The sequence below is a fragment of the Acinonyx jubatus genome, chromosome A2, assembly GCF_027475565.1.
Source record: "Acinonyx jubatus isolate Ajub_Pintada_27869175 chromosome A2, VMU_Ajub_asm_v1.0, whole genome shotgun sequence".
Lineage (NCBI taxonomy): Eukaryota > Metazoa > Chordata > Mammalia > Carnivora > Felidae > Acinonyx > Acinonyx jubatus.
The window spans coordinates 115,540,339-115,563,593 of record NC_069383.1 but is presented as its reverse complement, the minus strand read 5'-3'; the positions used below and the strand labels follow the sequence as shown (position 1 = coordinate 115,563,593).

At 47.8% G+C, this 23,255-nt stretch overlaps 2 protein-coding genes across 14 annotated transcripts in view; both read left to right on the top strand.

Moving 5' to 3' along the window:
- MTMR14 (myotubularin related protein 14) overlaps window positions 1-6,150 on the top strand; it is a 44,826-nt gene extending 38,676 nt beyond the window's left edge. For 3 of the 8 annotated variants that reach the window (XM_053218974.1, XM_015069294.3, XM_053218978.1), the window contains 2 exons: window positions 2,486-2,641; window positions 5,553-6,150. In XM_053218974.1, coding sequence (XP_053074949.1) covers window positions 2,486-2,641; window positions 5,553-5,736 — 340 coding nt within the window. In that variant the 3' untranslated portion in view covers window positions 5,737-6,150. The remainder of the gene's footprint in view (window positions 1-2,485; window positions 2,642-5,552) is intronic. The other 5 variants (XM_053218975.1, XM_027042588.2, XM_027042587.2 and 2 more) reach the window with 3 other exon arrangements.
- CPNE9 (copine family member 9) overlaps window positions 1-23,255 on the top strand; it is a 30,859-nt gene that overhangs the window by 4,754 nt on the left and 2,850 nt on the right. The window contains exons 1-18 of one of the 6 annotated variants that reach the window (XM_053218980.1): window positions 6,283-7,180; window positions 7,437-7,534; window positions 8,069-8,109; window positions 8,220-8,266; window positions 8,365-8,468; window positions 8,948-8,984; window positions 9,487-9,563; window positions 13,032-13,095; window positions 13,212-13,315; window positions 13,564-13,668; window positions 15,364-15,405; window positions 15,707-15,782; window positions 15,891-15,944; window positions 16,334-16,395; window positions 17,113-17,159; window positions 18,012-18,193; window positions 18,458-18,585; window positions 22,926-23,028. In XM_053218980.1, the coding sequence (XP_053074955.1) occupies window positions 7,467-7,534; window positions 8,069-8,109; window positions 8,220-8,266; window positions 8,365-8,468; window positions 8,948-8,984; window positions 9,487-9,563; window positions 13,032-13,095; window positions 13,212-13,315; window positions 13,564-13,668; window positions 15,364-15,405; window positions 15,707-15,782; window positions 15,891-15,944; window positions 16,334-16,395; window positions 17,113-17,159; window positions 18,012-18,193; window positions 18,458-18,585; window positions 22,926-23,028 (1,341 nt within the window). In that variant the 5' untranslated portion in view covers window positions 6,283-7,180; window positions 7,437-7,466. Of the gene's footprint in view, window positions 1-6,282; window positions 7,181-7,436; window positions 7,535-8,068; window positions 8,110-8,219; window positions 8,267-8,364; window positions 8,469-8,947; window positions 9,564-13,031; window positions 13,096-13,154; window positions 13,316-13,563; window positions 13,669-15,363; window positions 15,406-15,706; window positions 15,783-15,890; window positions 15,945-16,333; window positions 16,396-17,112; window positions 17,160-18,011; window positions 18,194-18,457; window positions 18,586-22,925; window positions 23,029-23,255 lie in introns of those variants that run through there. The other 5 variants (XM_053218979.1, XM_053218982.1, XM_053218981.1 and 2 more) reach the window with 5 other exon arrangements.

Sequence of the window (23,255 nt, the reverse complement as noted above, 5' to 3'; positions counted from 1 at the left end):
CCCATGTTCCCCCTGGTCCTGTAGGCAGGAGATTGGAAGAGCTAGAACTCAGACTTCTTTTTCTGCTGCTTTGTGCTTGAGTAAAGAACCAGGGCAGAAGAGTGTGGAGTCTTGATAAAGCTGGTTAACATACCTAGGTACTGAGACCGTCTTGAAAGTTTTCCTTTTTATTACTCAGGAGGTGCAGTCACTTGTTCTAGTGACTATTTGCTTTCATCTTTAAGTGTCCCCTCCAGCCAGCTAATCTGGCACTTAAGAGCACCTCTCTGCTTAGCATAGTCCCTTGCTTTTAAACCAGGAGCTGAACAGTTGCTTTGCAACCCTTCCTTTGACAAAAGCCTCAAGTAGGAAGATTCATCTGCAGCCTGTGTGCTCACTCTTGTACAAGATGCAAAAGATGGTTGCTTGTTGAGATGGCTTTATGTCCCCCTATTGCTATGTGTGCTGCCTACTTCATTCCACAGCTATCCCTTGGCCACTCCAGACGTGGTTCTTGCCTGGGCGGTGCTAACTGCTGGACACAGGGGGAGTAAAAGGAAGTGCCTAGCTTAGGGGACCAGGAATCCTCACATTCCATGTTCCTGTCATTTTTCCATTGGTAGTGTGAGTTTCTGATAGCCCAGGGAGGGGGGCGGCTAGCAAGAGAAACTTACGTGTTTTCAGGAGTGCCCCATCCTACTCAGCATCCCATCTGTCCCCTCAAAACTCTGGTGTTTAGCAGTTGTTTTCCTACAGACCGCTAAAACTGGAAGAGAAACTCTGCCCTGAAGTTTGAACAGTAGATGAGATAGATTTGTGGAGCCATGCTGACCTGAGGGGAGTTATGCTGACTGAAGGCCCAGCCAGGATAACCTGGAGGAAGCAGAGAGAAAATACCAGACTGTGGCATGTGGTCTACCCTCTCCTGGGCAGCTGTCTCTTTGATTTACAGACTGCTTGAGCCCCACCAAGTTTCTCCATCTAGAAACAAGGAAACACTTCTTTCTAGGGCACGAGGGGCTTCCACCAGGTAGCAGACCACGTCCTGTTCTCATTCCTAATGCTGCTGTCACAAACCTTCCGGGGTTTAGCAGGAATGATGAATGTGGAAGTCTCTGTGTTGCAGGGGGTTCCTATTCATGGCAGCTTTAACGTAGAAAACCATCTGTTTTCTCTGGTCTCATGGTGGTTCTGTTGTAGGACAAATCTGTTATCAAACTTGCCTTCAAAAAGCTCTTCTTGCATTCACTAGCTATGGGACCTTGAGCAAATGTCTTCACCTGTCTGAACTGCCATTTTTCTCTCTGTTAGATAAAGATGGTTAAGGATTACCAGAGATGCAGTACCTGGCCAGAGCATCACTTAGGTGGCAGCTGCTTGAGGATGAGCCTGTGCTGGCCACTTATGAGGGCTGTTGCCTCAAACTAGGAGACCCTGATGCCAGCTAACTGGGTGGGCCAAGTTCGATGAAGGTCCTTCTCCGTTCCCCACACCCTACACCACTATGCATGCTTCTCTCTTTCTGGGTCTCTATAAGAAGCACCTTCTGCTATTCTTGAATAAAGGATCAGACATCAAAATTGATGTACCCTTGGGGATGGAGACCTGGGGTAGCCGATGAAAGAGCCTTGTTTGATGTCTTATTATCTCCTCCCCTCCCCCTCCACTTCCACTGGCTGGACTACTGCCCTGAGACAGTAGAGAGAGGCTAGCTCTCAGCGAGAAGGTGGTGGCAGCAGATGCCCAATACAGCTTTCCTCTCCCTGCACACCACTCCTCTATCTGAAAAAGGCCTGATGAAGCTGTCAAGTTGCCTGCCTGATTCATCCCTTCCCTCTGGGCATAGCCGGTGCGTTTGCTGGGTTGATGCCTCTGAATACAAACTATGGCTTCTGGAAGGTGCTGCAGAGAAAGGGGGGCGGGGGTGGCTCAAGGCTCCCATCACCTTATTCTTCAATCTAGGTCACCACCCTCCACTGTCCCCAAGAGGCTTTTTCTTGCATCACTCTGATAAGACCTCAGTGGCTCCTGGGTTCTGCCTTGCCCACCTTGCCAATCTGCATGCTGGGAGTAAGAGGTGATCCTACATCCCTTGTTCTGGGGGCGTCCAGGCTTGCTTTCCCACTCTCCCCTCCATTTGGTGCTGTTGAGATTGTACTTGCTCTGTCAGCCACCAGGGCAGGCATGCCCTAACCTGAGGCTTTGGTTGCTGGCTCACCTCTTCTCATTCTGCTTTGCTCTTGTTCTTCTGCTTCTGTCTTTGCACAAAGCATTATCCTCACAGCTGATCTGTCTTACGGTCTATACTCTTCTTTCTCCATCACAACCTATCCAGCTGTTTTTGTACTTTTGAAGAAAGTGCTTGATGTTACAGAAGCTCCATGAACAGAGCCTTATGGCTATGACCCAGGACCACCATAGCCGCCTCCCACCCCTCCAGGGCCACCCCTGTCAGGCATATTGACTGACTGTGCATCATCTCCCCTCTCTCTCCTCTCTGCCCCAGATCAGTGGACCATCCCCTGCCCGGATCCTCTCTCTCCACAGACTTTGGCAGCTGGCAGATGGTAACAGGCTGTGGCAGTATTCAGGAACGGGCTGTCCTGCACACAGACTCCTCTCTCCCTTTCAGCTTCCCGGATGAGCTCCCTAACAGTTGTCTGTAAGTGTCTTGCTTGAGAAGGCAGGATGCTCCCCTGCCCATGTCAGAAGGTGGTGAGCAGTCAAGAGTGTTGGTTAGGAGTGAGGCAGCAGCTGGCCCCAGGGAGCTGGCCTGGGATCCCTGCCCCTCCCCAGTGGCTCAGCTAAGTACACCTCACTGCTCCTGGACTCCTGAGGTATGAAAGAGGCCTTATGGGCTGCGCAGGAAGTGTGCTACAGAGTGCGTTCATATGCCCCAGCTTCCAAAACTCATCCATGGGTGTCTCAGGGCACACCCTGAGGGAAAGCTGGCTGGACTGTAACTATAGAAGGTTCTATTTCTGTCCAAGGCTTTGCCTGACATGCGAATCCTTTGAAATCAGAACAGTAGGGTAGTGAGAGTAGGTGTATGGTGGAGACCAGAGCCAGAATGGAGTTAGGTTAGCGCGAGGGCTGTGTTCCTCCAAGCAGAATCAAGAGTTTGTTGCCATTCCCTTCCCCCCTTTTGTCTTCTGTTTTTGCCTCTGGTCAGGAAAGAGAATTGGACGGGGATACTAAATCCCAAGCCTGTAAAATCCTCTTCCTTTAAGCCTCCAGTACTGGGCTTCCAACTCTTATAGTGTATCTGCCTGAGTGGCTGCCCCCTGCCTACTCTACTGCTTCATGGGTCCGGCAGAGGAGAGCCCCTGGTGGCCTGGGAAGCAGGGCCTGCCCCTCCCCGCGATGGGCTGAATGAACTTCAGGTGCTGGGGATTCATCATCACCACCAGAATCCTGCTCATACCCACTAGTGCTGACTGGCCGGAGGCGAGTTGCCCTGGGCAGTTACGAAGGATCAATCCCTGCTGAAGGCGGGCAGAGACTGGATCTTAGGATTCTAGGATGGAATTGGCCCAAGAGCCCTCCCTAGAAGAAGCAGACATCTCTGCCCCTGCTTGTTAGCACCCCTCACTTAACTGGCATTAACCACTGAAACAGTGATTTGGAACAGATGAGAGTTCCAGCCCCAAATCCTACAATTTATACCTTGGGTAGCTCTCTGATGTCCTAGCCAACCCTCAGGGTCTGGGTGGTTCCCAGGGGAAGGCTAGGTTCTGAGTTATCTCATGGCTTCCAAAATTGCAGTGTAGAGGTGGGGTCAGGGTTGATTCCTGGTGAAGTCACACAGTATGTGGATTTAGTGCTTGGGCTTTGTTATCAGAGAATTTAGTCCAACTCCTAGCTGCTCTGCTTACCAGCTATGTCATTGGGTGTCAGCCCTGACTTCTCTGAGTCTGCTAGTTCATCTCTTGAGAGGGACTGGCACTAGAGTGTCTCTGCCTGCCTACCTATTGCCTGCTGTGTATCCTCAAGTAGATCACATGTTCTCTCTGGGCTCCAGTTTTCTTATCTCTAAACAGGCTGATCTCTCCCCCTTCCGCCTCCTAGAAATAAGGGGCAGTAAGAATGCACACATATAGACCTTTGGATATTCCATGTGAATACAGACTAATCTGAATCTCTCCCGGTTATATGCTGTAAAGAAAAGCTGAAGAACACATGGCCTCCAGCCTATAGGACACCTAATTAAAAAGTAAAGGAGATCTAGGGCCACACATCTCCCCCAACTGCCAAGAGAAACTTGGGAGTTGTTCACGGTATTGCAGGAATACAGTATCAGCTCCATTTTCTTAGTGCTGCTGCAAGAGCTACTTCACTTTCCTTCACCCTAGAACCTGCTGCTCCTTTCTCTGTCTCTCTCTCACACTCACTCACCCACTCATATATACCACTCCCACCAGTGTACTTTCCTTAGGTCTCTTCTCCCCATACCTACCCTAGGACTGTCATTTATCTTCATACCTCCCATCTGTTTCCCCCAGGCCCCAGGGTGCAAGTCATTTGGGCTTGAGAATTGGAGACATTGCTGCTACTTCTGACAAATTCCTGGGAGGGATTATGCAGGGATTGGTCTCTTAGGGGAAATTTTGGTATAAGTTAGTGGTCAGGGCTAGTTGTGATTTTTAGGTGGATGGGAACATAAGGGCTCATGTCATAGAAGTCTGACCCCTGGAAAAAGCCCTCCAGGGGACAGTTACAGTGAACACCACGTGAGTTCCTGACCTTTCCTCTGATTCCATGTCCCTCCCACCCCTAGACTGCATACCTTTTAATCCATAGGTTGGGTGTGGCTGGTACTCTCTTCTATTAGAGACCTTTCAAAGTGTCAGGTAGCTTCATTCTTTGATAGGCCTGAGTTTTCATGTACTTGTTCCCTTTCTTTTTTTTTTTTTTTTTTAACTTGTTCCCCTTCTTGACTTATAGTTACAGGGCAGGGAGAGAGGAGAGGCTTCCTGTCTTCCACCTATGATCAGTGTTTGTAGAGGACACTGAAAGAAAAGCAGATGGAAGCAGAACAGGAATCCTGCCAGAAAAGCCAGCACCCTCCTAGCAGTTTGCCTGGGGATCACAGTGACTGAAGATGTAGGTAGAGCCTCAGGGGCTTTCAGTTGAGGGCCTCTCCAGAACACTGCCAAGAGCTCTCTCCCAGGATGCTCCAGGTCCTGGCCTCAAGAAAGCTGAGGCCGTTGGTCAGCCAAGGCCTGGTGCCTCATCTTGTGGTCTCTCCTTAGGTCTATGATGTGTGCCTCACATTACTCTTACTGAGGAACGGGAGCCAACAGTTGGGGCTAACTCCCTCCTGCTTACCTTCCCCTCCTCCCCAGTGCACCAATAAAACATGCAGCTTCTAGGCAGGAACAGTAGCCTGACAGCTGAGGGGAACAAGGCCAAATATTTGTGGCCTGAACCCCAGAGGTAGTATGGCCACAGGACAGATGCTGGCCTTGAACTTTCACATGCAGAAGGATAGGTGGTGTGATATAATCATGAGGATGTTGGACTCTGCCCCAGGGTAACGCACTCATTCTCCCTCCTTCCCTCCGTCCTCATAGGCTTGCAGCCCTCAGTGAGCGGGAGACTCGGCTGCAGGAAGTACGCTCAGCTTTCTTGGCCACATACAGCAGCACAGTGGGGCTTCGAGCAGCAGCCCCCAGTCCCTCTGGTGCCATCGGAGGCCTGCTGGAGCAGTTTGTCCGTGGCGTTGGACTCCGGGGCACCAGCAGCAGCACCTTATGAAGTAACCAGCCCACAACAATTTCCTGCTCCTCTCACCTGAGCCCTGAGCAGAATCAAAGCCATGCCCGGACAAGGGGTGCTTCAAGATAGGGGGAAATCTTCTCACTCCTTCTCCATCATACACATGGCAGCCCCAAAGCCAAGCAGGGCCAAGGACAGGGTTCTCCAACCCCCAGCTTCCTCACTGGTGATCACCACCCCTCTTGTCACTGCCTTTCACCCACCCTAGTCTTTGTTGGGATTCCCATCAACTCTCAGAACTGTGGGGAAGTTCCCTGGGGCCTTGTGAAGGCTGAGACCTCATGAAAGACTTCCCTCTTCCCATTCTTGTTTCCTGGAGAGGAGGGGATCACCTGCACTGAGAATGAGGCAGTTTGACACAGATCACAAAATAAAATCTTTTTGAACAACTGCTCTCTTGCATTCTCATTTGATTGCTGTCTTTGTAGGGTTATTTGGAAGGTTCTTACTGTTCTTCCTTGTGCAGGAAGGGATTGGGGTGGGGGGCAGGTAAAGCAGAAAGACAACTGAAGACAGGGTTGTGCCTCTTAACTCCTGACCCATGAAAATCTCAGTGAGATGAGGACATGTAGTCACAGGTGGTTAAAGTGGGAGCAGTGATTCTCAGACATCAATGGACCCTAGTCATGTAGGAAGCCTATTCACACAGATTCCCCAAGTACTAGAGGAATTTAGACAGGGTTGCTGAGACCTTCAATTAGCTAGGAATGGGTAGGGGTGGAGGATCTTTCATTTTTAACAAGTTCTGCAGGCAGCACAGTCCTGGTACAGGTGACTAGCAGCCCCTGCCTTATGGAGCCCTGACTGGTGGAGGGACTGGCTTCTGGGGCTTTGGAGACAGTAATTGATGTGGGGAGAATGGACCTGGCTGACTACCACTCTCATCTGCAGTGTGACCTAGATAGAGTAGATTGCATCCCCACAGTATGTCTGCATCTCTAATACCATGAAGTCAGGGTTCAAAGACATGGGCAAAGGGCTTTTCATAGGGCTCTAACAGCCATTTACTGAGCTCTGTCTCTTCACACAAAAGAGGTCATCAGTGTGACTGCCCAGAGGAGGGAAATAATAGCAGTGAACATATTTTGAATACTTACTGTGTACAATCCCCTGAGCTAAGGATTATCTCAAAATTTTACATCACACCAAGTAGGTACTATTGTAATGAGACTGGGCCACAGAGACGTTGAGTAACTTGCCCAAGGTCACACAGCTAGTAAGAACAAATGTACCGTCCTCCTATCCGGAGACCAAAGCAGGGCGGAAGTGGGAAGGGGGAGAAGCAGATTGTTCAGGGAGCAGTTCAGGAAGAGGAAACGTCCCCAACGCCCACCAGGTGCCCCAAACCATTCAGCACCGCGGACAGCTCTCAAAGGGTTTTTGGGTTTCGCCAGGGAGAAATGCGCTGGGAGGGACTCCCAAGGTATGAGCTGGACTTGGGGTCGGGGTTAGGTTCCCGGCAGGCTCGAGGCTGCTCCAATGGGGCGGGGGCCACCCGCAAGGCCGGGCGGGGCTATGTAGCCATCTGAAGTCATTGCCGCCGGCGGCCACAGTCAAGGCGCGACAGGCGGGAGTGCAAGCAGGGCTGGAAAGAGTGCAGCCGCGCCGCCGCCGCGGCGGCAGAGGGGCCGGCCCCGCCGCTGCCGCCGCACCTAGCCCCGGCGGCCCCTGTCTTACAGCTTCCCGCGGTTCCAGCCACTCGACCAGCCATGTCTCTCAGCGGAGCCTCTGAGCGCAGCGTCCCGGCCACCAAGATTGAAATTACCGTGTCCTGCCGGTGAGCGGCCACGCTGGGGAGGGCGTAGGCACTATCCCTGCCCCAATCGGCTGTGGGGCTCGGCGCCAAGAGCTAGACCCCGGGGGAAAGAAGATTTCAGGGCCGGAAAATCTGATTCAGACTTAGGGGAGTCGCTGGCAGGTTCGGGGAGGGGGTTTCTTTAGACAGCTCCACCCGCAAAAGAGGGTTCAGCCTCCGGGTTCAAGGGACGGGTCACGGGGATCCAGTAGGATCTGGGCCTCAGGAGGACAAAGTTCTGGGTCTGACCCTCTTTCCTGGGCCCTTTAAGACAGTGTGGATGCATACACCACGGGTCTTGAGGTGATATTTCCGGTGCTGTCCAGGGTGCTGACAAGGGGGGGCCTCCCTTCCCCCTCACGTCCCCACCCACCAGTAATGAGGGAGGGAGGGAGATGCGATTTGAGCCCCATGCCTCCCCGGGGTTCCGAACTGAGGGCAGAGTCCAACCGGGGCAGAGTCCAGGCACTGGGCTCCAATATGACCCACCCTCTTTCCGTCTGTCTCTTTCTCTAGGAATCTGCTGGACCTCGACACCTTCTCCAAGTCCGATCCCAGTAGGAGGCGCCAGGGACGGGAGGGGGAACTGGGGTCTGGGCGCGACTGAGGGGCGGGGAGGGGTTCAAGCCAATCTGACATCCCTCCCCACCTCCACCCTTGCCTGCAGTGGTGGTGCTTTACACGCAGAGCCGGGCGAGCCAGGAATGGCGAGAGGTGAGTCCTAGAGCCCTCTCCCAGCCAAGAGCAGCCCCCGGGGAATCACCTGCCCCCTTGCAGGAGCCATGCTGACTCTGCCTCCACCCCCTATCCAGTTCGGACGGACAGAGGTGATCAACAACACGTTAAACCCAGACTTCGTGCGCAAATTTGTCCTCGACTACTTCTTTGAGGAAAAACAAAATCTGCGCTTTGATGTGTAAGCCCTGCCCAGAATCCGGGGTTGGACCACTCCCCAACCTGGATCCAGGAGAAATTCTGGCAGACCCCTCCCCGGCCAGACTCCCGGCCTGGTTCCTCCACCAGGCCATTGGATCCCACTCTGAAGGCCTCTATCTTAGTTTTAGCTCAGTCCCCAGGTCTAGCTTGGTTCTGCCCTTAGGTCAAATCCACTCCCCAGACCCGGTTGGGCCCAAAGCTTTGCTCCCTAATTTAGCTCAGGCTCCATCTAGGCCCCTCCGGCCTGTGATATGACTCCACCCCCACCAGGTCCCAGTCTTGGCCTTGCCCCAGGCCTGATTCTGTGACCGTGATGCCCTAAAGGAGATCCAGATTGAATTCGGATGCAAGGTCACTCCCTCCTTCCACCCAAAATTTTAACCAGTATTCAAAACCTGACCCCTTTTCCCAGCTCTCTCCCACCAGCCCCGCCTTATGCTGGTTGCATTCTCTTCCCAGGTACAATGTTGACTCCAAAACCAACATCTCCAAAACGGTGAGCGAGCAGAGCATCCCCTGGTGGCCTGGCCAGGCACACAGGAGGCACTCAGTGTGTTAAATGACCCTCCTTAGAATTCTCCTATCCCTCAACCCCAACTCTACCCTCTTGGCCCCAAACCCACCCTCCTGGCCCTCCTTTCCTGCTCCTGCCTCATGGTGTCCCGCCTGTGCCTTTTACTCACTGTTCCTCTTCCTTCTCCGCCACCTCTCGGACATACAGAAGGTGAGGCTGAACGGGGCTGGCTGTGGGATGGGGCGGGGGTGTGGAATGGAAGGTGAAGTGTGGGATGGCATTGTGGAGAGCAGTTTAAACTGGCAGCAGGACCAAGCAGCAAAGCTGGCCTGGGGACTCCTCCTTTAAAGCACAGACAGGACAGTACTTCTAGCATTCTGCCACCTTGGAACACCCTCGTCCAAGCAGCAGTATCACCAGGGCTGGGCTGGGACTCTGCAACCCTGGCCCCTCCTGGCCTTCTTGACTCCATGTCCTGGTGCAGGATTTCCTTGGACAAGCGTTCCTGGCTCTGGGAGAGGTGATCGGAGGCCAGGGCAGCCGTGTAGAGCGACCCCTCACGTGAGCTGAACCAGAAGGGGTGCTGGGGAAGGGTGGGTGCCTCCAAATTTTCCTCCCAAAGATGCTGCTGACCCAATAGCAGTGGAGGCTGGAATTCTCCCTGGTTGGGAGCTTTCAGTGGTTCCCCATCACCTCCTCCCCCACTCCCCCATCCCACCCCCACCCAGGAAAGACCAATCTCCACCCAGGGCTTTGTTCAAGTCAGTCTCAGGCAAGACATGTCTTGTCTTGTTCTCAACCTCTCTCTCTCTCTCTCTCTCTCTCTCTCTCTCTCTCTCTCTCCTCACTCTGTCCCTCTCTCCTCACTTTTTCTAAGTCTGATTCTACCTTTCAGGTCCACTTCCAAGCTCTTTTCCTCCAAGAAGCTTCCCCTCACTAAATCAAGTCCCCTGGAATTTCCATTACATTCACTTACTAAGTACTTATTAGCATGTTTTGTATGCCACACCCTGTGCTAGGCACCAGGAACTTATCCATTCCATAAATACTACTGGGCATATACTCTAGGTCAGCCACTGTTCAAGGGGCTTGGGTTGTAATAGTGAACAAAACAAAGGTTCCTACCCTCAAGAAGCTTATATTATAGAAGAGGGGGGAGAAACTGTATAAAATAGACATAATAAATAAGTAAATTATATATTAGAAGACCTTAAGTGCTATGGAAAAAAGGCAAAGTAGAGCAGAATTAGGAAGATCGGAAATGCTGGGTGGGTGGGACTTGCAATATTCAACAGAGCGCTTGAGTAGGCTTTATGGAGGGGTAACTTCAGAGCAATGACCAGGAGGAAGTAAGGAAGTGAGCCATGCAGATATCTGGAGGTGGAAAGCAGAGGAAGTCGCCAGTGCAAAAGCCTGATATGTTCAGAGAGCAGTAAGGAGGCCAGTGTGGCGGTAGCCAAGTGAGCAAGGAGGAAGAGGAGGTGAGATTGGAGAGTTAACAGTTTAGGGCCTTGTAGCCACTGTAAAGACTACCTTTTATTCTGAGTTGGGAGTTACTGGAAGGCTCTGAGGAGAGAAGCGACATGATCTGACCATGTTTTCAAAGAATGAAGCTGGTGCTGGATTGAGAATAAACCTTGGGTGGACAAAGGTAGTAGCAGGGCTCCTATTGGAAGACTATTACAGTAATCCAGGAAGGTAGCAGTGAAGGAGGCAAGTGGTCAGATTCTGGATACAACTTGAAAGGGGAGCCATCATGATTCCTGACAGATTGAATATGGATGTGAGAGGAAAAGGGGAGTCAAGCATGACACCAAGGCCTTTGGCCTGAACACCTAGAAGGATGGAGTTGCCATAAATGAGATGGTTAAAAAAGGAGACTAAGAAGGAGCATTAAGGAAGTAAGAGGAGGACCAAGAGAAGGGGGTATTATCCTGGAGGCAACGTGAAGGTGTGTATTGAGGAGAGAGTGACAAGCCATGTTAAATGCTGCTCCAGATCAGAAGTTCTGAAGGAAGAGGTGGGGGTGACAGCCTGGTTGTAGAGGTTTAAAAGAGAATGGAAGACAGGAATGAGAGTCAAGGAATCTTTTAAGAGGTTTTGCTGCAAAGAGGAGAAGAGAAAAGGAGGAGTGGTTAGCAAAGGAAGTGAGGTCAGAATAGGTTTGCATTTTTTAACATGAGAAAAATTATACTACATTTGTATGTTGATGGGAAGGATCCAATAGAAACTGAAAAATAGACATAAGTTAAAAAGGAGAGAATTACTGGAATGCTGTCCATGCACCGGCAAGAGTGTGTGGAATGTAGCACACAGTGGAGGGATAAATAGGCACATGGATAGTCATTTATAGCAACAGTTGCGTGGGTGAAGATACTGGAGGCAAGGTAGGTGTGGTGGGAGGTCCGTGGACATTCTCATCTGGTTGCTTCAGTCTTGTCAGTGAAGTAGGAAACAAGGTCATGGGCTGAGTGAGGATGGGGGAGGAGGAGGCTTTCCAGGTTTGAGGAGAGAAGAGGAGTGAAACTGCCATCTAGCAGAACTGGTGAGTGAAGTATGATTAAGGACCCTCTTGAGGTTTGTGGTCATGCTTTAAAATGAGACCAGTTAGGGACACCTGGCTGGCTCAGTAGGGCACGCGACCCTTGATCTCAGGGTCATGAGTTCAAACCCCATGTTGGGTGGAGAGATTACTTAAAATAAATAAATAAATAAAATGTAAAAGAAGAAATGAGATCGGTTAGCAAGATTTGTGTTTTCCTCTGACCACATTTAGTTGCACGGGTGCAGCATGGCTTAGGCAGAGAATTGTATTTAACTAGGGCTGTGGTTCTGCCAAATAAGTATATTGAAGTGACAGAAGAGCAATGAATAAGGGGTAGAATGCAGGGGAGTGATTATTATAATCACTGACTGGAATTCACACTGGGTCAAGGGGATGAGGGAAAACATTAAGGAGGCAAAGAACAGAGAGAAAGCTGAGGATCAGAGACTTGGTCCTGGATGTGTAGGTGAAGAGTCCCTGTATTCCTCACACTCTGTCTTTTTAAATCACAGAGTCAAAGATCGAAAGAGCCAAACAAATGGTTCAACATTCATGTTAAAAACGATGAAAATCACATAGCAAGTTGGAGTCAGGACTTACACCCAGGACACTCCTGACCTAGATTTCTCTCTGCATACTTTGGATCCCTTTGGGGAATTAGGGTTCACAGGCCCATATCAGCAAGGCCCCTGATCACTTGGATACCCAAGGCAAATGGGGATGGGTGTGTCCTGGTATGTGCCCAGGACGCATGGAAGGATCCCTTCTTGGGTCAGGAGAGGATAAGGCTGCCTTTGTCTTTTTTATTTCACTCTTCACATTTATTTCACTCTTCAGAAATCACACCATCTTTGATCTAACAGAACAGCCCTTTGCCCAGGTCTGGATAGAAATTCCTCTCCCTCATTCAGGACTGCTACATCACACTCTACTTGCCTGTCAGCTTTGACATTCCACTGGCAGCTCTCTGAGGGCAGAGTCTACCAGAACTGGAGAGTACCATCCGGCCAATTCATACCTAGCACAGTGCCTGGCATATGGTAGATACCAAGGTCTGCTTTGAGAAGTATCACCACCTTCAATATCAATAAAGCCTCCCAATTGCTTGTCCTTCCATGTACTCATTCAGATCTTTTCATAGCCCTGAGAGGTGGGAATTATTCCCATTTCATAGCGGAGGAAACTAGGACCAAAAAAGGGGAAATAACCTGCTCAGGATTCTAAATCCTATGTCTTTCCTAAGCTACCATTATAACATGTCCACCTAGGCCACAGCAGCCCCTTCCTTACAGACCTTAGACCCTCTTCCCAATCAAAGGCAGGGCCTTCCCCACCAGGAAAAACCCAGGACAGAAGGGGATACATTTAGGGGACTGTCAGAAAATTGCATATTGAATCCCTGGCCCACTCACTCCCAGATTGGTTTCCCCAATCTTCATTGCCTACTCTCCCTCCCCTCACAAAGAGGACTTTTCTGCTTCCAGGGGTGTACCAGGCAAGAAGTGTGGGACCATATTGCTGACTGCAGAGGAGCTTAGCAATTGTCGGGTCAGTAAGGGCCATATGCTAGACCCACAAGGCTCCCTTCTCTCCCAAACCCCCTTTAGTGGACTGTTTGAAGCTATGAACAATTTGGATGTCAACAAGCCAAACTTCATCCCTAGGACATTGCCACCATGCAGCTGTGTGCAAACAAGCTGGACAAGAAGGATTTCTTTGGGAAATCAGATCCCTTCCTTGTGTTCTATAGGAGCAATGAGGATGGCACGTGAGTCAATGCTTTCTCCAGTGGCACCTACCCCTCCCCAGCTGTGGCCATGGGCCCATTATGGCTCTTAGGCTAGATGTGGGGCATCTTAGACTCCACTGGGTCCTGAGCCCAGAATTCACTCAAGGCAGAGGACAAAATGTGTTTAACAAGTGGGGAAATCCCAGGAATCTCCAAGAGTATGAGGACCTATCTCTGGGCTCAGTCCTACCCCCAATGCAGGCTCCAGTCCTCTTGCTCCTCTCCAGGTTCACCATCTGCCACAAGACGGAGGTTGTGAAAAACACACTGAATCCTGTGTGGCAACCCTTCAGCATCCCTGTGCGGGCACTGTGCAATGGAGACTATGACAGGTCTGCTTCAGCGTAAGCTAAGGATTAAGGGAACAAGGGTATGAGAATGGGGTTCCTGGCCCCAGAATGATGGCAGAAGTAACAATAGTTTTGGAGGATCCTGTTTGGCAAGACAGAGTTTGGGGCATGGAGATAGGTAAATGGGGAAGCAAATGGATGGCCACATAGATGGACAGGAGGATGGATGGGTGGATGGGTAGATGAAAGGACAAATGAACAAATGAAAAACCAGATACATGGATGGATGGTTGGATGGATGGGTAAGCTGGTGAATGGATGGATGGGTATATGGATGGGTGTGTAAGAGGCTTGGTGTGTCAGTATAGTGGGAGATGAATGAGTGGATAACAGATAAATGGATAAGTGGAATGATGGGCAGATCAGTGGATGAATAGATGATGGATGGATTAAGGATGAATGAGTAGATGGATGGGATATGAGAGATTGTTACATGACTAGAGAGGTAGAGGGATGACTGAAAAAGCAGGAGAACAAACAGTGAAAGGTGGATTGATGAATGGATGGTAGATGGATGGAAGGATCATTGGATAAACTGTCTGATTAATAAGTAGGTGGATAGGCTGACCATACGAGCTAATAAATGGACAGTATGAAGACAAGTAAGTGGGTGGGTGGAAGGATGGATGGGTACATAAATGGATGGCTATATAGATGAATGGATGATCAGATGGACAGACATCAGATGGTTGGGTGTTTAGTTAGATATATGAATGGACAGACGGATGCTTGCATACATCAGTAAGTCAGTGAAAGCCTGGATGTATAGTTATATGGGTAGATAAAGATAGGTGTTAATAGGTAATTAGATTGGCAAATGAATGGGTAAGTGGATGTCTAGATGGATAGATAGATGGTTGTCTGGACTGTAACAGATATATGGACATACAGGAGGACTCAGGCATAGTAGTTAGGAACAAAGTGTTTGGAACCAAGATGTTTGAGGGGTTTTTTTTTGTTTTTTTGTTTTTTGTTTTTTGTTTTTTGTTTTTGTTTTTGTTTTTAAGATGTTTGAGTTTTAAGTTTCAGCTTAATCACTTACTAGTTATGGTCCTTAGTCAAGTTTTTGTCTTTTGTACCTCTAATCTAAAAATAAGAATAATAGTACTTTATAGGATGGTTGTTAAATTAAGTGAGACAATCGATGAAAGTACTGATAACAATGCCTAGAATATAGTAACACTCAACAAATAGTAAAGAAGAGTAACACCAAGGGTGCCTGGGTGGCTCAGTCAGTTAAACATCCAACCTCGGCTCAGGTCATGATCTCATAGCTCATGAGTGCAGGCCCCACGTCGGGCTCTCTGCTGTCATCACAAAGCCAGCTTTTTGGATCCTCTGTCTCCCTCTCTCTCTGCCCCTCTCCCACTAGTGCTCTCTCTTTCTCTCTCTCTCTCTCTCTCTCTCTCTCTCTCTCTCTCTCAAAACTAATCAACATTAAAAAAATAGAAATAGCAGTACAAATAGCAGTAAAAGAAACAGTGGCAGTGGCAGTAGATAGCTGGGTATGTGCATGGGCTGATGAATGAATAAATAGGATGGATGGACTAATGGGAGGATAGCTGAAGGAAAAACAGATGGGCATATTGGAGGATGATTTGTTTATGGTTAAGTAAGTGGGGGTGCATCTAGGATTTATTGTACACACCTAACCTATATTTATCTCCTGCATTTCAGAACAGTGAAGATTGATGTGTATGACTGGGACCGGGATGGAAGGTAGAACTGCCCCACATAGTACTGTCTTCTCCTGTAGTTAATTCAAAGACCTTCCTATAATACGTAGTACATTCACCAGGAACCCAAAGTGGCCTTGTGAGTCATGAGTGGTAATAATAGATGCCAAGACCTTGAGTACACCTCTTCCCTCTTTCCCCTTAACTTGGCCTCTCTTATGGCCCCAACCCCAGTGCCCTGCAGCTCAAGTAGAGAGAGGGGATAGTGGGAACAAAAGACTACTTTCAGGGCTGGCTCCAAGCCAATGATAGCCGTTGTTCACCCACCCCTGGCCTCCCTGCAGCCATGACTTCATTGGTGAGTTCACCACCAGCTACCGGGAGCTGAGCAAGGCCCAGAACCAGTTCACAGTGTATGAGGTGAGAACTCCAGCCTTGTCCAGGTTTCCCAGTCCCTCCATCCCAGTGTTCTCAGTCTACAGCTCTCTTTCTCTATTTCCCGCCATCACTGTTATCTTTTTCACTCAGGTACTTAACCCTCGGAAGAAATGTAAGAAGAAGAAATATGTCAACTCAGGAACTGTGAGTGCTCCCTAAAGCTCTAGCCCTCCCTAGATCCTTCTGCTTCCATTCCCATAGACAAATGTTGGGGGTACAGGAAGGCATTGGGCACAGATTACTTGAATATAGTAATGTTGGGCACAAGATAGCACCATTTAAGCTTATCTTTTGTTTTCTCACTTGAGAAAAGTTTTTTTTTTGCAGAATTTTTTTTTAAACTTAAGTTGTATTTCCCAATTTAATACACTTTTGTAAATCCAAATCTATTTCTGACAGCTTCCTCTTTTTTGCCATTTTAGAAATTGGACAGGGTGGGGGGTGTGGGGCAGGAGGTGGAATCATGTGCCTCTCTGCCTTCTGCTACCCAACTGCCCACTCCAAAGTGGCAGGGCTGCCTCTCTGTCCCACAGGTAACGCTGCTCTCCTTCTCTGTGGACTCTGAATTCACTTTTGTTGATTACATCAAGGGAGGGTGAGTCACAGGCCAAGTTCTGTTCAGCATTGAGTTACTCCCAATTCTAAGCCTCAGTTTTTTAATATATGAACGTTTAGGGTCCATGGAAATAAACTTTTAAACACTTGGCAAACTATAAAGTGCTCTGTAAAATGCATAGTGTTGCCCATCTTAGTTCTCTTCATGGAGCTGCCTTTCATGCCTAGCTTCCAGTACCCCCTGAGAAGATGCCAGACCAGTGGTCTTCAAAGATGACCCCAGTAACCTGACTGGGATCCAGATAAAAATCATAGCCAGGCAAGAAGGAGAGGCCAAGAGAGAGGGAAAACCCAAACAGACCAAAGAGGACATTCCACTTGGTTCAGTAGTGGTAGGCAGACCTGGGTAAAGTGCTTTGCTTCTCTGAACCTCACTTTTCTCCTATGCAAAATGGAGATATTAATTACTACTTCAAGGCTATAGTAAGGGTTAAGTTAAATTACATAAATTACATAAACTTATCACACAGTAGACATTTAATTCTACTACCCAGAATGTGCTCCATGGGCCAGCAGCATCTGCATCACCTGGGAGTTTGTTAGAAATGTAGAATCTCAGGCTCCACCCAGACCATCCAGATCAGAATCTGCATTTTAGCACTATCCTCAGGTGATTCATATGCACACTAGTGTTTGAGAAATCCTGGTATAATAAGTATTAATCCCTCACTTCTCAATCCATCTACTTCCCCGACAGGACACAGCTGAACTTCACAGTTGCCATTGACTTCACAGCTTCTAATGGTGAGGCATGGATGGGAGAATGGGGTGTGGAGGAATTCTAAGGAAGTCATTAGGGATTGGCCTGGATTCTCACCTGGAGATAAAAGTTCACCTACCCAGGAAGCCCAGGGTTGAAGCAAAGCCCAACCAGGTTGGGACAGGAGTTTTGGGGGGAGATTATTCAGTGTAATGGCAGGGAGGGCAGAGGGTACAGGAAAATAAGTGGGTAAATAAATCAAAAAAGTTGAAAGAAGAGATACCTCAAAAGTGGATGAGTACATTAATGGATGGGAGATAATAGGGGTGTAAGGAGAAATGAAGAGATAAATGGCTGAGTAATGACTGGGTGGGCAAACAGATGAACAAACCAAGTAGGTAGATGGGTTACGGAGTGAGTACAATAGGTTGGACAAGTGGATGCATGAATGGGTACACGGGTGGACAAATGGACAGATGTTTACATTGGAGAAATAACAGGTAAGTAGATAGGGCAATGAATGAGTGCACAGGTGGATGAATCCATATGAAGACAGAATGAATGGAATGAATAGGAATGAATGGATGGGTGATATTTGGGTATATATTGAATAAGAGAATGGAAAGGCAGATAGAAGAGATGGATTGGTAGATTGAAAGATGGATTTATATCTGGTGGATCGGAGAATGGATGTGTGGATAAGTGGATAAAGTGATGGATAGATAGAAGGGTTGGTAGGTGGACAGATGGATAAATGAACATATGGATGATTTGGGCATAATAACGAGGGAGTACAAGGGGTGGATGAATGGATAGGTGGTTGGATATATACACAGACAGGTGAATACATAAGTGATCAAGGTGACCATGAGGCTGGGGGTCCTTTGTCCCTACAGGGAATCCTCTGCAGCCCACCTCCCTGCACTACATGAGTCCCTACCAACTCAGCGCCTACGCCATGGCCCTCAAGGCAGTGGGAGAAATCATCCAGGACTATGACAGTGACAAGCTCTTCCCAGCCTATGGCTTTGGAGCCAAGCTGCCTCCAGAAGGACGGATCTCCCACCAGTTCCCCCTGGTATAGTATAGACCAGAGCCTAAACTCCATGCCCTGGCCTCTGGCCCACTCACGTTGCTGATTTTCTTCTCTTCATATTTCTTCTAAGGGTCAAGTACCTGCAGAGGACCAGGAAACCATGAGAGGGTGGCAGAGAAGGATGGGGAGCAGGGTTGGAGTTTGGAGGGGAGCATGAGAGTAATAGGAAAAAGGAGTGAGCTGGGATCAGAGTACTCCTGGGTATACCCTGCATGGCTCAGCCCAGCAAGGCATCTTCCCTGACAGAACAACAATGATGAGGACCCCAACTGTGCAGGCATCGAGGGCGTGCTGGAGAGCTACTTCCAGAGCCTGCGCACAGTCCAGCTCTATGGGCCCACCTACTTTGCTCCTGTCATCAACCAGGTAGCCAGGTAAGGGAATTGGGTGGGTTTGGGGGGAATGAGGGGACCCAGATAGGGGACTGACTTCCCAAGGATAGTCAAGACCACTCTTGGCTTAACCTGGGCTTTGGGGAAAGGATACAAGTTTCAGTGTTGGCCAGGCTCTAATATAAAGAGGTAAATGCTAGGGCTCCCAGGTGGCTCAGTCAGTTAAGCATCCAACTATCGATTTTGGCTCAGGTCGTGATCTCATGGGTTCATGAGATTGAGCCCCCCATTGGGCTCTGCACTAACATCCCAGAGCCTGCTTGGGATTCTCTCTCTCTTCCTTTCTCTCTGCTCCTCCCACACACGTGTACGCGTGCACTCTCTCTCTCTCAAAATAAATAAATTAACATTTAAAAATATATAAAATAAAGAGGTAAATGCCTTATTCTGCGGTAAAGAGGATGCACAGACAGTGTCAACAAATTACCCCAACTCCATTCTCTGGGAACAACAACTCAGCCCTCAAGTTTGGGGAAAAGAGAGATGGTCCTATAGCACAATGGTTAAGACACAAGCTTTGGCATCAGACCTGGGAGTGATCCTGGCTCCACCACTCACTAACCATGTGACCTTAAGCAGCTTAGCCTAAGTCCCCATTTTCTCCCTGTAAATGGCCACAATAATGGCTAACAATAGCACCTTCTTGATAGGAATATTGGGAGGGTAAAATTAGATAACAAAGTAAGAATTATTAGCACAGTGTCTGGCCCATAGTAAGTGCTCAATAAATGGTAGATTAAAAAATGGGAAAGTAACTTCTAAAAATAAAAGAGTAACTCCAAATTTTCAGAATAAAAACAAAACCCTGAGATCACAAATCACTTTTTAAAATGTAAATAAAATAAAATGACAGAACTAAAACCAAACATATACCATTAAACATAAATTGGGGGGCCACCTGGGTGGCTCGGACAGTTAAGCATCTGACTCTTGGTTTCGGCTCACGTCATGATTTCATGGTTTGTGAGACTGAGCCCTGCTTTGGGCTCTGTGGTGACAGCATGGAGCCTGCTTGGAATTCTCTCTCTCTCTCTTCTCTCTCTCCCGCTCCCTCCACTCGCACACACTCTCTCTCTCTCAAACATTTTTTTAAAAATTGGGTAAGTTCACCTCTTAAAAGAAAAAGACTCTTTGAATGGCTAAAAAATAATAAGTAAACTCTATGATATGCTGAATAGAGGAGATCCAGCTAAAACAAAGTACCTCAGAAAGCTTGAAAGTGAAAAGATTAACAAAAAAAAAAAAAAAAGAGAAAGAGAATACAAATGGAAGGATTTCAGGGATATTTATGTCTATACACTTCCCTTTTCCCTAATAAAGATTGTTTATGTGATTCATAGTGAGGATAATAGTTTCTTTTAATTATGAAAGCAACGTAACATTGCTGTAGAAAATTTCAAGGATGGAGAAATGAAATAAGAAATCATCCAAAATACTTCCCATGGGAATGTGGATGTATATGTAGTTCTTGACAGGATTTTCCTTATGAATCCATAAATGCAGTCAAATTATATGTTGGGGAACCTGACTGGCTCAGTCAGAAGAGCATGCAACTCTTGTTCAGGGCCATGAGTTTGAGTCTCAGGCTGGGTGTAGAGATTACTAAAAAATTAAATAAACTTTAAAAAATTACATGTAATATTTCACTACTGATTTTTTTCACTTAATATTGGAGCCTCAGCATATTTTTGTTGTTATTAAACAGATTTTTAAAATATTATCTTAGTTCACTAATTTATTCATTCATTCATTCATTCATTCATTCAATAAACATTCAATAAAGAGTCCATGTAGCATGAATGTGGGCTGTGAAGCCAAACTAGCTAATTCGGTAGACCTGCTCTACCACTCACTAGCTGTATGACTTTGAGCAAGACCCTGAACCTCTCTATGCCTATTTGCTCCATTGTAAAATGAGAATAATAATAGTAATATCATGGCAGGGGGGCACCTGAGTGGCTCAGTCAGTTGAGCATCCAACTCTTGATTTTGGTTCAGTTCATGATCCCAGGGTTGTGGGACAGAGCCCTGTGTCAGGCTCTGCATGGAGCCTGCTTAAGATTCTCTCTGTCCCTCTGCCCCTCTCTCCCACTCATGCTCTCTCTCTCTCTCTCTAAAATAAAACACTTAAAAAATTGAAATATCATAGGATTGTTGTGAGGGCTAACTAAACTAATATACGTCAAGTGCTTAGTGCCTGCCACATAACTGCTATAAGTGTAAGCTATTACTGTTACTATTATTGTCATTATTACTATTTAAAGGGCATTTGCTGTATTCTCAGTTCTCTGCTGGTGCACTGGAGACTCACAGATGAATCAGATCTAGTCTCTGCCCTTAGGAGCTCCCACCCTGGTGCAGGAGACAGAAATATAAATAAATCATTACTTTCCGTAGGCCAGAGCTTCCCAGACTTTTCCAGCAAGTTGCCTGTTGACAAAGGCAAGCAATTGCTTCCCCCAGGGGAATCTTAGGGGCACAGCTGAAAGCAACCTGGCTGAAAATGTCTTTGAAGACAACATGTTTATCTTAATTCATGCAAATTTTACATTCTCTTCTTGTTGTGTCCATGTTTGCTTTAATTTGGATGGGGGGAGGTGGGGTTTTTTAGTGTTTATTTATTTATTTTGAGAGAGCAAGAGGAAAAGCATGCCTACGAGTAGGGCATCCCTACGAGGGGCTGGAGAGAGAGGGAGAGAGAATCCCAAGCAGGCTCTGAGCGCTGTCAGCACGGAGCCTGATGCAGGGCTCCATCTCACAAACTATGAGATCATGACCTGAGCTGGAATCAAGAGTCAGACACTTAACCAACTGAACCACCCAGGCACCTCCAAGAAAAGGTGTTATAAGTGTACTTACAGTCATCTAGCTTTATGCACCAGATTATACAGTAGAATGGATGTTCTAGGTATCCTGTAGCCTTGGGTTCTCCCTACACATGCTGGTACCCTCATGGGTGTGAAAACCCATGTGGAAGGGCTGACAGCCCATCTTGGTTGACAGTATCCTAGAAGGCAGAGGGAGAGGAGGGTATAACCTAGTCTGAGAGATCTACTTTTGGAGAGGACTGCTCAGCTTGGCAAGTTGGAGTTTTTATAAGAGAATACAGAGTAAGCCTGGCAGGAGGAACCACATGTGAAAAGCCCAGAGTCATAAAGGGGCAAGATCAGGAAACAATGAACAGTGTATTTATGACCAGAATATACAGTGTATATGGAGGAGCATCCAAAAAACAGGCCTGGAATGGAGAGTGAAGGAATCAAGAGCTCAGGGCTTTAGGTTTAGTTGGGTTGTTTTATTGAGCATTTGAGATGTAGCTTGGGTAAAAAAGGAACCTAAAATTTAATTCTTTTTAACTTAATTAAATTTCAATGGCCACATGTGGCTAGGGGCTACCTTATTGGATAGTGTAATTCGGTCCTTTCCAACCCACACAGAACCTTTGTGCTCTCCAAAGGTCTCATTCTTCTTATATGTAAAGTAAGTGGACTGGACTAAATGACTTCTGAAGTCCTTTTCACATAGAAAAATCTTGGATTCAAAGGTTGATGGTGAGAGAAGGAAAAGAAGCTTGGAGCAGTTTTTAGACTGGCTAAGGACCCAGAAGCATAGGCAATGGGAGGTGGCCAGCAGAGGGGAGAAGGAAGAAAGAAGAAATGAGTGAGAAAGGGAAGAAAGGCAGCCTTCAGCCTTTGGTCTTGCCCTAAAATCTTTCTATGAGCTGTCAAAGTCCTGTGTAGTCTGGCCCCTGCCCCATCTCAGCCACAAGGTCCACTCTGCTTCCCTCACTTTCTGGGCTCCAGACAGGGTGGGCTTCCTTTAGTCCCATCACAGGGCCCTTGTCTATGCTGTTCCCTCTGCCTGGAATGATCCCCCTCCTTCACTTAACCTCTCCTTCACCCTCAAACATTGTTTCCTTAAAGAAGCTTTCACTGACCTCCTGGACCATGTCAGGATCCCCTACTAGATACTGTCATAGCAATGTCCCTTTCCATCACAGTACTTATCACAAGTGTAATTTTATACCTATTTCTGTGACTCTGGGATTAATGCCCTCCCTTGAGAGGGCTGGGATGAATTTGTTTTTTCTCATTGTGTACCTCTGGTGCCTATCATAACACAGTACCTACCATAATAAGTTCTCCATAAATGTTACTAGAGGGATGTCAGGCAGGCATCCAGGTCTTGAGAAGGAGCATGGGCTTTAGAAACCCCAGTCCTTACCCACTGCTTACACACTGGCTGTGGAAATTTTAGGGGTAGGGAGTTCTCTTGGCCTCTTTGGACTTTCAGCTGGATTCTGATCTTGGACTCTCAACCAGGGCTGCAGCCAAGATCTCTGATGGTTCCCAGTACTACGTTCTGCTCATCATCACTGACGGGGTCATCTCTGACATGACGCAGACCAAGGAGGCCATTGTCAGTGTGAGTTTAAGGAGGAGGGCTTGCCAGGGAGGGTCACTGTTAATAACTGTGAAGGAGTTGAGATTTTATCCTACTTGCAAGCTAACAAATTAGTCTACCAGTTTCATGGATGCTGGCAGAAGACACAAGACTCCTAGATCAGAGACAAAGGACTTTGTTATTCGCAGCGATAGCAGTAGCTCAATTATCAGCATTTGCTCTGAATCTAGGTCCCAATTCCCACAAGA